The following is a 12,872-nucleotide window of genomic DNA, read 5'->3' on the forward strand; positions in this document are numbered from 1 at the left end:
TTAAGTACTTAACCCGAGGTACCACTGTATTTCCCTTGAGAGAGTCTTTGAACCTCTTTTGTTTTCCAGTTTTTAAGTTTGGAACAGAGTCCTTGCTTTGGAAGACAACAATCCGGCGTCCGCCCAAGATGACCAGCCCAACAACTCCCATCACCCAGTCTGACCCAGAGCGCTAATGGGAGTTGGAGTCCAACTCGTGGTGGTTGTTTTTACAAAAGCAAAAGCGGGGCAGCTCTTTGTCTTCGCAGAACTTTCACTCCTGGGGCGGGGGGACACGCCCCTCTCTCCCTCTGAGCCAATGGGAACTTCGGGTTCGCTGCTTCGGCGACTGGAATGTTGAGATTCCGCTCTCTCATTCGCTCCCGAAGGAAAGAAAGGGGGGAAAGCGCGGTTTGAGTCGGAGGCGTTGCTAGGCGACGGGGTTTCCCTGCTCAGCACAACATCCCCGCAGGGGAACCGAGAGGAGGGAGACGCGCGGATGAGCGGGAGGCGCCCCCGCAGCCCCCCCCAAACCCACTCCCGTTGTATTCAGCGTAGGGGCAAGCAGCTGGCTAGCCAGCCATGAGTAGCGAGCAGGTGAGGGATGTGCAAGTATTTTTTGTGTGACTGTTTGTGTGTCTTGTAGTTACAATTCAGCTTTCCCTCTTTCCCCCCAGTGCTGCTTCGCCTCCCCCCCAAAAAATCACATGGAAACCCCCTCTTCGAAGTGCTTACAATGTCGATCCTGGCTAGCAGGATCATTGCTCGCGAGTGATCTCCAAGAGCCACAAAAAAGGAGGCACCGCTTGTCATTTAAAAGTTTTTTTAAAACTTGGCTACTTTTCGGTGTCTCTCTCTTGAACTTCGCAACTAGCTTTTCTCCCCGTGCCCGGCTCACTTTCCCCCAGGCAAACTCATTCCCTTCCGCTACGAGCAAAGCACCCGACATTTCTCCGATGAAAATAGGGACATAAGGAAAAGCAGGACGTTCCAGGATCAAATCAGAAATTGGGACGGCTTCTGCAAATGGGTGTGTGTGTGTGTTATTGGGCTGTTCTTGTTTTTTTTAATTTTGATTCTTTATTTTGTGGTTTTGTATTTTGATTTTGTTCTGTGAACCACCCTGAGAACTTCCGGGTATACGGCGGTATATAAACTCAATAAATAAATTAAATAAATGAAGTCGGGACTGGAAAATAGGGACACTTGGAGGGTCTATATTAAAGGTAAAGGACCCCTGACAGTTAAGTCCAGTCGCAAACGACTTTGGGGTTGCGGCGCTCATCTCGCTTTACTGGCCGAGGGAGCCGAGGTTTGTCCGCAGACAGTTTTTCCGGGTCATGTGGCCAGCATGACTAAGCCTCTTCTGGCGAAACCAGAGCAGCGCACGGAAACGCCATTTACCTTCCCGCTGGAGAGGTACCTATTTATCTACTTGCACTGGTGTGCTTTCGAACTGCTAGGTGGGCAGAAGCAGGGACTGAACAACAGGAGCTCACCCCATCGCGGGGATTCGAACCGCCAACCTTCCGATCAGCAAGCCCTAGGCTCAGTGGTTTGCAGGTCACTGATATTATTATTACTTAGTATGCTCATATGTGTTTTTATCTTGTATTTTTATGCTGTGAACCGCCCTGAGATCTATGGATGAAGGGCAGTGTACAGCAGGCAGACCACAATATGTGGAGGGGGTGGGTGGGCTATGCTTGGCTTGGTGCGGGGTCTTATTTATTCATTCATTCAAGTGATTTCTTACTCACCCTTCACTGTTAAGTCCCAGGACAGGTTACATGCAATCAAATCATGCAATCCAAAAGGAGTAAATAAGTTTAAATATACCAGGAAAAACAAGGAAAACAATTCCAAGCAAAAGCAGCACAGTGTAGATTAACCAAAACAGAAGGGGTGAGTCCCAGTACCTTAACAGTCAAAAGGCCAGGGGTAAAGAGGTGCATTTTTGACACATGACAGACATTGCAGGAGAATTTAGGGGCTGCTACAGAGAAGGCCCTCTTAAGCTGCCATTCCTCTCATTTCTGAGGTTGGCAGAGCTACCAAGAAACTCTTGCTTGGGGGTGAAGAGAGAGTCATTAGCAATGGGTGGTGAAATGGTCAGGCAAAAATTTAAACTCTTAAGAACATGAGGAGTTTTGGTCTGAAAAAAATGCAAAGAGGCTGCACTACCCCAATAAGGCTCCTTTATAAAAAAGCAAAAGCAGATTTTTAAAGTGCCGTTTTAAAAAGTCAGTTGTAGAACTCAGTCTTATTAAAGTGGAGATTCCAGATTATTTATAATTCCTGGTCAATAGTCTTGCGACTGTAATCTGTTTCAATTGTTGTTAATGTGCTGATGAATGACAGGTAACAAATTGAAACATCTTGGGACTATGCCAGATCATGTCACCTTGAAGTAAATTGTAGACCTACTGAGATAATAACCATGCATCGTGTATACCGTACATGTTTCTCAAGGTAAGGCAGAGAGATTAGTTAGTCAGGAATTAACATCTGATGTACACAAAAATCAAATAAGGAGAGATGATAAGAGAAATGATTTTGCACAAGACCTGTCAGTGTGGTGGACCAGTGTCCACGCGGACAAAAATATCCGCGCATCATTGTTTTCAGCAGTAGGGGGCGTTCTTTCACTAGCTTGGTTACAGAAATTTATTTTAAAAAGTAAGGCTTGCCACTTAATGTTACTCTAGAATAGGAGGTTGTGTGTTTTTTTCCCTGAAGTTGATGGAACTCTCTCTTTTTTTGCTATTTAGTATAAAGCAAATAGACGGCATAAGCTTTCTTTTTTTTGAAATGCCTTTCCCCCCCTCCCTTCCTGACATTTACTTAAACATCCGTGCTGTTTGAGGAAGGAGCAGGTGGTGTAGCCATATTTGTTGAAGGAGACTTTAATATATTCATCTCATTAGCGGAAAGTTGATTGCAGGATGACATCCTCTAGGAAAACAAGAATGCAGCCCAAGCTCTTCAAAGTCAGGCATTTAAAAGGGATGTAATCCTCCTTGCAGCTGTTCATATAATTTTTAAATTAGTTTTTGAAAAATAAACTTAAGCAGACAGTTTGTATATTGGGGGGGGGGAGGGCTGGTGTTCTCATAACATCTTAAAGTGGCAGTGCTTTTTTTCCTAGAAGCATTTCCAATAAGAGAGGAAGCAGATTCTTTTGCAAAAATAAAAAAATAAAAAAATAAATAGGTAGGTAGGTAGGGCAGAGTTAGGAAACTTCAGCTCATAATTTATTCCAAAATCATGGATTGCATAAATATAGAATACAGTGGTACCTTGGTTCTCAAACTTAATCCGTTCTGGAAGTCCATTCCAAAACCAAAGTGTTCCAAAACCAAGGTGCGCTTTCCCACAGAAAGTAATGCAAAACGGATTAATCTGTTCCAGACTTTTAAAAACAACCCCTAAAACAGCAATTTAACATGAATTTTACTATCTAATGAGACCATGGATCCATAAAATGAAAGCAATAATCAATGTACTGTACTATAAAATAAATAAGACAGTATTGTAGATGATAAAAATTAAAATTATTATTATTTCTTACATACACTGATGATAGTCATTGTTTGGATGGGGGGCTTTTATCAATTTCTGCAGTCACACAGTCAGTCTGTCAGTCAGTAGCCAAACTGGGTTCCACACAGTCACAACAACAAATTAACCGGAAAAGCCTCAAAAACAAAAACGCAAAATAAATAGCAAAAACAAATGCGCCAAACTTAATCCGCTCCAGAAGTCCGTTTGACTTCTGAAATGTTCGAAGGTTCGAAGGCATGGCTTCTGATTAGTGCAGTCGCCCCAGAAAGAATAGCCGACAGCTGCATTGGATGTTCGGCTTCCAGAAAACGTTTGGAAACCAGAACACTTTTGTTGTTTAGTCATCTAGTCGTGTCCGACTCTTCGTGACCCCATGGACCAGAGCACACCAGGCACCTCTGTCCTCCACTGCCTCCCGCAGTTTGGTCAAACTCATGCTGGTAGCTTCGAGAACACTGTCCACCATCTCGTAGCTTCGAGAACACTGTCCACCATCTCGTCCTCTGCCGTCCCCTTCTCCTTGTGCCCTCCATCTTTCCCAACATCAGAGTCTTTTCCATGGAGTCTTCTCTTCTCATGAGGTGGCCAAAGTCTTGGAGCCTCAGCTTCAGGATCTGTCCTTCCAGTGAGCACTCAGGGCTGATTTCCTTCAGAATGGATAGGTTTGATCTTCTTGCAGTCCATGGGACTCTCAAGAGTCTCCTCCAGCACCATAATTCAAAAGCTTCAATTCTTTGGCGATCAGCCTTCTTTATGATCCAGCTCTCACTTCCAAACATCACTACTGGGAAAACCATGGCTTTAACTATATGGACCTTTGTTGACAGAACACTTACTTCTGGGTTTTCGGTGTTTGGGAACCAAGGTGTTTGAGAACAAAGGTACCACTGTATAGAATAGGTTATACCTTGAGGGAACAAAGCTGTTGGAAGTTGGATGCTATTTCCAATAATACATTTGGCATTTCTATAACAATTTTCTGCTCCAGTCCAGTGATGCTGCTCTGGTGCCTGCAAACATCACCCCAGGGTATAAATATTTAGCAGGTAAAGTTTATATATATATATATAGCTATGGAGATTAAATTATGTGAAAACTTCAGAGGCTTAATTTCTGTGGGTGGTATCCAGCTAAAGTGTTCTGCCAGTTCAAGGCTGCACTGCGCAATGGAATTCTGTTCCACTGAACTGAATGGGGAAACCAGCTCACATCAAGCATGCATCCCTGTGCATTGTGGTGGTGGCAGCTTTGGGTATGCGCTGCATTGTATTTGAAATTCACCCATTACACCATTTTGGAGATTTTCATCTTTGATTCTGGGAGATGTGTCTGTGAAACAGTTTGAGAGTTAATGGTTTGATTTGGTGACTGGGTCGTCTTTCAGTTGGTTAGCTCAAAATCCAGAGAAAGGTGAATTTGTAGCTCCTAACAATCAGAGAGTAAAGGACCTCTGGATGGTTAAGTCCAGTCAAAGGCGACTGTGGGGTTGCTGCGCTCATCTTGCTTCCAGGCCGAGGGAGCTGGTGTTTGTCCACAGACAGGTTTCTGCGTCATGTGGCCAGCAGGACTAAACCGCTTCTGGTGCAACGATGAGTGCCAGAGCGCACAGAAACGCTGTTTACCTTCCCGCTGCAGTGGTACCTATGTATCTACTTGCACTGGCGTGCTTTTGAACTGCTAGGTTGGCAGGAGCTGAGGCAAAGAAGAAGAAGGTTTGGATTTGATATCCCGCTTTATCACTACCCTAAGGAGTCTCAAAGCGGCTAACAATCTCCTTTTCCCTTCCTCCCTCACAACAAACACTCTGTGAGGTGAGTGAGCAACGGGAGCTCACCCCTTCGCGGGGATCCGAACTGCTGACCTTGCGATAGGCAAGCCCAAGAGGTTCAGTAGTTTAGACCACAATGCCACCTGGGTCCTGGGAGTACTCAGGAGTGAGCTGTTGCCTCTTAGACTGTGGGGCATTTTCAATGGCGCGAATGGATGCAGCCGCAGTTCTTGTGCACGTTCATTCGTTTTAGTGAAACTGAGGCAGCAACAGCGCTTCCATCCTTCATTTGAATGTGTTTCTTTCAAATGCTCTGCTAAAGTTAATGGGAGAAATATATACTGGTGTGCATGTAGCTGTTGAATGCTGAGAAAAAAAGATGACAGTGTACTGCAATAAACGAGCGAGAACCTAAGCTTAGGCATGTTTATTCAGAAGCAAGCCCTGCAGTCCTGTACAGGGCTTGCTCCTCGTAAATGCGATTAGGACTGCAGCTGTAAAAACGTTTTTAAAGTTTCATATTAAAAGTATACATGTCTTATTTTGCCTACTGTTTTCACTACCTTGCAGCCCAAGCCACCCAACAAAGGGAAATTGGAGAAGCCCATAGCAAAATTCTTACCACTGGTAGATAAGGTAATTTTTGCTTTGCTGAACATTTTAAAGCATGCCTTTGGAGAGAAAATTCTGGTGAATAGCAAATGCGTACAAGCATATATTTTAAATAGTTTCTCCGTTTATTGCATTTATACCCTCCCTTTCTCCCAAGGAGCTCGAGGCAGTATACATAGCCCCTTCCCTTTTATCTTTACAGCATCCCTGTGAAGTAGGCTAGTCTGCAAAAGATGCTGGCAGGCCCAAATTCTCCCAGTCAGCTTTATGAATGCCCTGATTCTGCTGAAGGTTATGGCAGTGCCTTTGATCCAGATACAGCCATAAGCAGCAAAACTCATGCGTCCCCGTAGTCAAATACATGGCATAACCATTCATAATGGTTTCGGCTTTCATTTCCATTGAAAGATAGCAAGGTACCATTCACATCTATTAGAAAGGAAGTTCAGGGACTGCAACTGCCTTGCCTCTGTGCATATGGCTGTCTGTGCATGGATCACCACTCACGTAGTAGATTTGTGAGTAGTGGCACTGAGTGCTGCCTTTGTCTACACAAGGCAGATATTTGCATCTGCTGGTATTGTCCCTTCCCTGTGCAGCAGCATCAAATATAGGTTTGTAGTTGCTGGACAGCAATTTCAGGAGTACAGATCCCTTACTGTAACCATAAACTGATTTCTAGATCGGGAAAAAGATCCACACATCCAGCAAGAGAGATCTATGCATCCTTTCCAGTATTGTTTGACAAGGCAAGTGCGTATCTGAATGCACATCCCTGTTGAAAATGCAGTGGTCATCCAGACAACTGAATTAGTTGCATGTTTGTTTGCAAATGGATTTGATTTGCAAATTTTTATTTTTCATTTGCCTGCTTACTGATATTGTTGAATTAATTTCTTTGAAATGGCTTACAAATGGCATTAAGGACTGTCAGGAAATAGTTGCTGGCATCTTTCGACAAATGAGAAATTAAATGTTTCAGATAAACTGTAAGCCGATATGGCATCAGAATCCTCCTTCGTTCCACCTGCGGGGAGAGGAAGAGGCACATGTTCCAGAGGAGTTTATGATAAGAAACGAGGTAACACCTGGTAAGCATAAAGCTGGATGCTTGTGTACAGATGAAAATGGTTATATCGCTAGGCATGCATTGTTTTTTGCCCATTATAATAACCTGGAAGATATGTGGGTGCTCTATCGATCATTTACTGGATTGTATTTTTGCATTTCTCTTTTAGTTTATGGCCAAAATGAAAACTGAATCAACCTCAGTGTAAACCCTGCTAGCCTGTGAAATGACTACATGTAGAGTACACTTGATATATGCACACGATATATGAACTAGCTGTCAGGCTTTAGGGAATTGACTTCCTCCCCCCTGTGGCAGTAGATAAGCAGAACAAAGGAAAAAGAGTCTTCTTACCAGTTGTTGTTGTTGTTGTTGTTGTTTAGTCGTTTAGTTGTGTCCAACTCTTCGTGACCCCATGGATCAGAGCACGCTAGGCACTCCTGTTAGAAACTTTAATAATCACAGTGAGGGAACAAAGAACACGTCTCCCAGAAATGGCGGTGCTCCCAATTAAGGATACACCCTCTTCCATCCCTATTAATCCACGTCCCTCCTACGTCTTGTAATCTGAGGTTGTCCCCTCTGTGCTTTCTGTTCTTAAACTTTCTGAGCTCTTCTTGACCTTGGGGAGAGCGGAGAAATGCTGTCCAGAGATTGTGAATCTGTTAACTCTCTCTCTCCCAGTGTTTCTTCTTCTAGCTGTTCCCCATCCAGTATTTCCCAGCTTCTGCCTTCTGAACTATATCCCTCTGCAAACCACTGTTCCAGATCTATACTGCCCTCCTGCTCCTGGGAAGATTCAGGATCAGGATCAGGGGGAGGGGGTGGTTCCCAACATTCTTCCACAGTGCAGCCCTCCTCAGCACGGTTCTTGACACTATCTCAACATAAGTTGATAGCTTTTCCAGCAAAAGGTAGCTCAGTTAATGAATTAAAACACATTGCCCTAGTAAGGGCTTCTTTCCTCAGATGCATGCATCCCTTGATAACTGGCTGTGGCATATCAACAGACCTAGTATAAAGGCATTGTATTTGAAGTACGATGAGGTGATTAGAAAGGGTTGTCTGTGGTGATAGGTTTGTGATGGCCCAATCCTGCATTTCGGTGGTTACTCGGAGCTACAGCCACCAGGGGATGAAAATACATGTGTGAACCAGCCCTAATAGATTTGAGACTAAATATTTGCATCCGTGTATCTGCTGGCAAAAGTCGCAGTGTTGATACGATACGATATGATACGATATCTTTATTGTCATTGTCCCATACAGAACAATGAAATAAAGATATTGTATTGTATTGTATTGTATTGTATTGTATTGTATCGTATCGTATCGTATCGTATCGTATCGTATCGTATCATATCAACACTGCGACTTTTGCCAGCAGATACAAATCTGATGGGGCTGTAGTTTGCAATGTGATAGATAGATAGATAGATAGATAGATAGAGCCCTGCTTGATCAGACAAAAGGCCTATCTAGTCTAGCATTCTGTTCCAATAGTGGCCAACCAGATGCCCAGGGGAAGGCCACAATCAAGAGATGAGCCCAATAACACTCTTTGCCACCTCACAATCTCCAGCAGCTAGTATTGAGGTATGGAGTGGAATTTTTGCTTGCCTGATGGAATGATCTCCCATTTACTCCCCTTGCACCCTGGGATTGGGGGGAGGTAGTGGCACACAGGAGTAGAGGGGGAGCCTTGTTCGGCTAGTGGAAGTCCTTGCACTGGCTTCTGATAGCAGAACTGGGTAGCTTCTGATACGAATATACAGTCATACCTTGGGTTAAAGACGCTTCAGGTTGAGCGTTTTCAGGTTGCGTCCCGCGGTGACCCGGAAGTAACGGAACGGGTTACTTCCAGGTTTCTCCACTCGCGCATGCGCAGATGCTCAGAATGAGGTAACGCGCATGCGCAGACACGGCGAATCGCGACACACGCAGATGCGGGTTGCGTTCTGCTCATGATGCGAACGGGGCTCTGGAACAGATCCCATTCACATCCAGAGGTACCACTGTATAGCCATCATAACTCGTAGGCACAGATAGCCTTGTTCTCAATGGCCTTGTCTAAAGTTGGCATAACTTCATGACATTGCTTTAGCAAGGTGATTAGTATACCCCTGTGCTAAGCACCGGTTGTTGATTGAGCAAGGTTTCGGATCAGAGTCTTGCTTCAGTGCATCTGAAACTGGTTTAGATATTTCCTTCAGCTAAATTGGTGTGCATGACTCAGGGCATTTAGGTCTCCCAGATTACTTGTCAAATGCATAGGATACCGCAGCTCATAAATAACCCCAGGCAGCTGACTCTTTAAGGATCTGACTTCGCAGCTCTTGTGCTCTTGTGGGATACCTTGAAGTGATTTGCCACTTTCCCACCTTCTGTCATTTTCATGCAGTGGATAACAGTTTGGAAAGAGGCTCTTAACTCTCTTTTGGGAGAGGCAGGAGCTGATTCTGCAGAGCTTTGGTGTCACACGCTGGGTAGCTCAGTTGGTTAGAACGTGGTGCTGATAACGCCAAGGTTGCAGTTTCGATCCCTGTTTGAGAGCCAGTGTGGTGTAGTGGTTGAGAGCGGTAGTCTCGTAATCTGGTGAACCGGGTTCGCGTCTCTGCTCCTCCACATGCAGCTGCTGGGTGACCTTGGGCCAGTCACACTTCTCTGAAGTCTCTCAGCCTCACTCACCTCACAGAGTGTTTGTTGTGGGGGAGGAAGGGAAAGGAGAATGTTAGCCGCTTTGAGACTCCTTAAAGGGAGTGAAAGGCGGGATATCAAATCCAAACTCTTCTTCTTCTTCTTCTTCTTCTTCTTCTTCTTGGGACAGCTGCATATTCCTGCATTGCAGGGGGTTGGATCAGATGATCCCTTCATAGCTAAGAAAGGGAGGTGCTTCTTGTATCAAAGGATCATATAGTTGGAAGGGACCACGAGGGTCATCTAGTTCAGCAACGCAGGAATCTTTTGCCCAACACAGGACTTGACCCCACAGCCCTGAGATTAAGAGTCTCATGCTCTACAGACTGAGCTATCCCTTCCAACTCTACAATTCTATGTGGATTTGAGCTGGTACCACACAATATCTTCCTTTCCTCCCCTAGGAGAATATCTGGCTCAGAGAGCTCAGAAGCGAAAAGCACAGGAACCTCCTCCAGCCAGTGATTTGGGTGCCGGACCGTCGACTTCTAAAGCTAAACCTGGCGGCAAAAAGGACCGGGAAAATTTCAGAAGTGCTCTTGTTAACATCATCATGTGAGCTTCTGTGTAATTTTATTTTTTAGAAAAGTTCTTTCCTCTTTTCGAATGTGCAAATATACATTTATTTTCTTAAAAGAAGATGACCACCAAAAGAAAAAAGGGTCAGTTTTGAGAAAGTTGGAAAAAACAGGCCTTCCTGCCCAGCAGCAGGAGGCCAAGCAAATCCCCTTGCTTCTGACTTAACTGAGATCAGGACTGATTTGCCAACCGGAGTTTGAAAACCATTGTGATTGAATTGTCGTGTTTGTTTTCGTTAGGCAGCCGGACCTTACTGAGGAGCAGCAGCTTTCCATAGAAGAAGCGAAACCTGGGGCAACAGAGGGCATAGAAAAAGACATTTTGGTAAACAAGACAATGACTCTTTGATTTGAGTGTTTATCAAGGGGAGAGAAAGCAGCATTGAAACATTAGGACTGCGGCAGTGATGCTGGGGGCCAGAGAGGCAGTGGTGCTCTCTCGTCAATGGTGATGCTCCCAGCTTTGGCGGGGATGGGGCAGGGCAAAGTGGTAAGAGGGTCAGGTGAACGGAATCCACTCATACACTGCTGATGATCCTCCCTGGGGGTTTTCAGTGACTTCAGAAGGGAAATAAGGAGCCTGTGGCCCCTCCATGTGGCTTGTGGATGGGCAAACTCCCATCGTTCCAAACTTTCAGCCATGCTGGCTGGGGCTGCTGGGGTTTTTTGCTTTATTTTATATTCTTTATTGAAAAACAAAAAGCACAAATTTACAAGTGCACAGAGTAAGGTAAAAGGTGAAGGTAGAGGACCCCTGGACGGTAAAGTCCAGTCAAAGTGGACTATGGGGTTGCGGCGCTCATCTCACTTTCAGGATGAGGGAGCTGGTGTTTGTCCACAGACAGCTTCCCGGGTCATGTGGCCAGCGTGACTAAGCCGCTTTTGGTGCAACGGGACACCGTGACGAGTGCCAGAGTGCACGGAAACACCGTTTACGTTCCCACCGCAGCGGGAAGACACAAAAAGAGTGAGATAGGACACAAAAATAGGAAGTTAGCCCTAAGGAAGTTAGATTAGCTTCAACCAGAGCCAGGGCCTTTTCAACACTGGCTCCGGCCTGGTAGAACGCTCCGCCTCATGAGACCAGGGCCCTGCAGGATCTGATTTCTTTCCGCAGGGCCTGTAAGACAGAGTTGTTCCGTCTGGCCTTTGGCTTGGAGCCAGTTTGATTCCCTCCCTCTCTTTCTTTTTTCTTTTCCTTTCTCCTCCTGCGATGAGGCTACATTTTAATATTTTAATGTTTCAATATTTTAATGTTGTATTTTAATTTTGTTTTTAAGTTGTAATCATTCAACTTGTTTTTATTATTGCTTGTTAGCCGCCCTGAGCCCGGCCTTGGCTGGGGAGGGCGGGGTATAAATAGAAATTATTATTATTATTAAAAAGAAGGAACAAGAAATGGTACCCGTGTAGAAAACAATACAGAACAATAACAACAACAAAAATATATTGTGCACTTTACACAAAAGGGGGAAAATTGTTATTGTAGTTAACCAGACCTTAACCTAATATGGTATTTATAAAAAATAATTTCAAATGTCATTAAATTTGTCCATGGCAAGTCTACGTTTGTACACAACTTGTTCATGTGCAGTGAGTTTGTACGTATTGTCAATCCAATAATTAAAGGGAGCTGCATTGTTATTTTTCCAGTTAATCAATACCAGTCTTTTTGCCGTAGTCCAGAGAGTCCATTCATATTGTCCCTTTGTTAGATTCCATGTGTTGGGTGTATAATTAAATTAATGCAAATTTAAGATTGTTCCATACAGTCTTGTAGATTGTCTCTCTTTCCTTCTCCTCAAAAATATTCAGTGTAGGATGTTGTACAAACATATATTTTAATGGAGCATTATACCTGTCACATCTCCAGCAGCTAGGGCAGGCTTCCTCAACCTTGGCCCTCCAGATGTTTTTGGCCTACAACTCCCATGATCCCTAGCTAGCAGGACCAGTGGTCAGGGATGATGGGAATTGTAGTCTCAAAACATCTGGAGGTTGAGGAAGCCTGAACTAGAGAGTTAGAGTCCCTTCCACAGGCTCTGTGTTAGAGGTTATAAGTTTGAAATGGGAAGCAAGGGGAAGTGGAAAGCCTAGTGCAAATAAATACCAAGCAGTCGCACACGCACAGGTTAATTGTAGTCAGCACATTCACATATGTTTCACATATGTTTAAAGTAAGTGTGTGTGTGTGTGTGTGTGTGTGTGTGATTTTGGGAGGGAACTCATGCATCCATCAACGCCAGAAATAGCTTTGCTTTTTCATAGCATGTTCTGGTCTGAATCTCCTGTGATGTTCTGACTTTGCAGAAATACTACTATTACATTCGCCACGGGATAGATACGGAACACGTGGCCCCAATGGAGGACTCCTGGCTGGAGCATGTCTTGGCACTTGTGCCACAACATTTGAAAGTGCTCAGCGACAGTATCTATGCCCTCTCCGATGAAATGAGAGAGGACTATCTTCTCAGTGTCAAGAAAGCGATAGGTAATGTCAAATGTGATATTTGCTGGAGAAGGTCAGTCTTGAGTACTGTTTCAGCATAGGTGCATTTTTAGCCCATATGTTGTCCATACTGTGTTCTAGAGGAGCCTAGAGTTT

The 12,872-nt window shown here is 44.5% G+C and overlaps 1 protein-coding gene across 1 annotated transcript in view; it reads left to right on the forward strand.

Annotated features, from left to right (window-relative positions):
* Positions 1-510: 510 nt before the first annotated feature.
* DNAH7 (dynein axonemal heavy chain 7) overlaps positions 511-12,872 on the forward strand; it is a 152,997-nt gene continuing 140,635 nt past the window's right edge. The window contains exons 1-6 of the mRNA XM_081023134.1: positions 511-576; positions 5,882-5,947; positions 6,906-7,014; positions 10,094-10,244; positions 10,508-10,592; positions 12,578-12,758. Coding sequence (XP_080879260.1) covers positions 562-576; positions 5,882-5,947; positions 6,906-7,014; positions 10,094-10,244; positions 10,508-10,592; positions 12,578-12,758 — 607 coding nt within the window. The 5' untranslated portion in view covers positions 511-561. The remainder of the gene's footprint in view (positions 577-5,881; positions 5,948-6,905; positions 7,015-10,093; positions 10,245-10,507; positions 10,593-12,577; positions 12,759-12,872) is intronic.

Source organism: Podarcis pityusensis (genome assembly GCF_964106645.2).
Source record: "Podarcis pityusensis genome assembly, chromosome: 1".
NCBI classification, from domain to species: Eukaryota; Metazoa; Chordata; class Lepidosauria; order Squamata; family Lacertidae; genus Podarcis; species Podarcis pityusensis.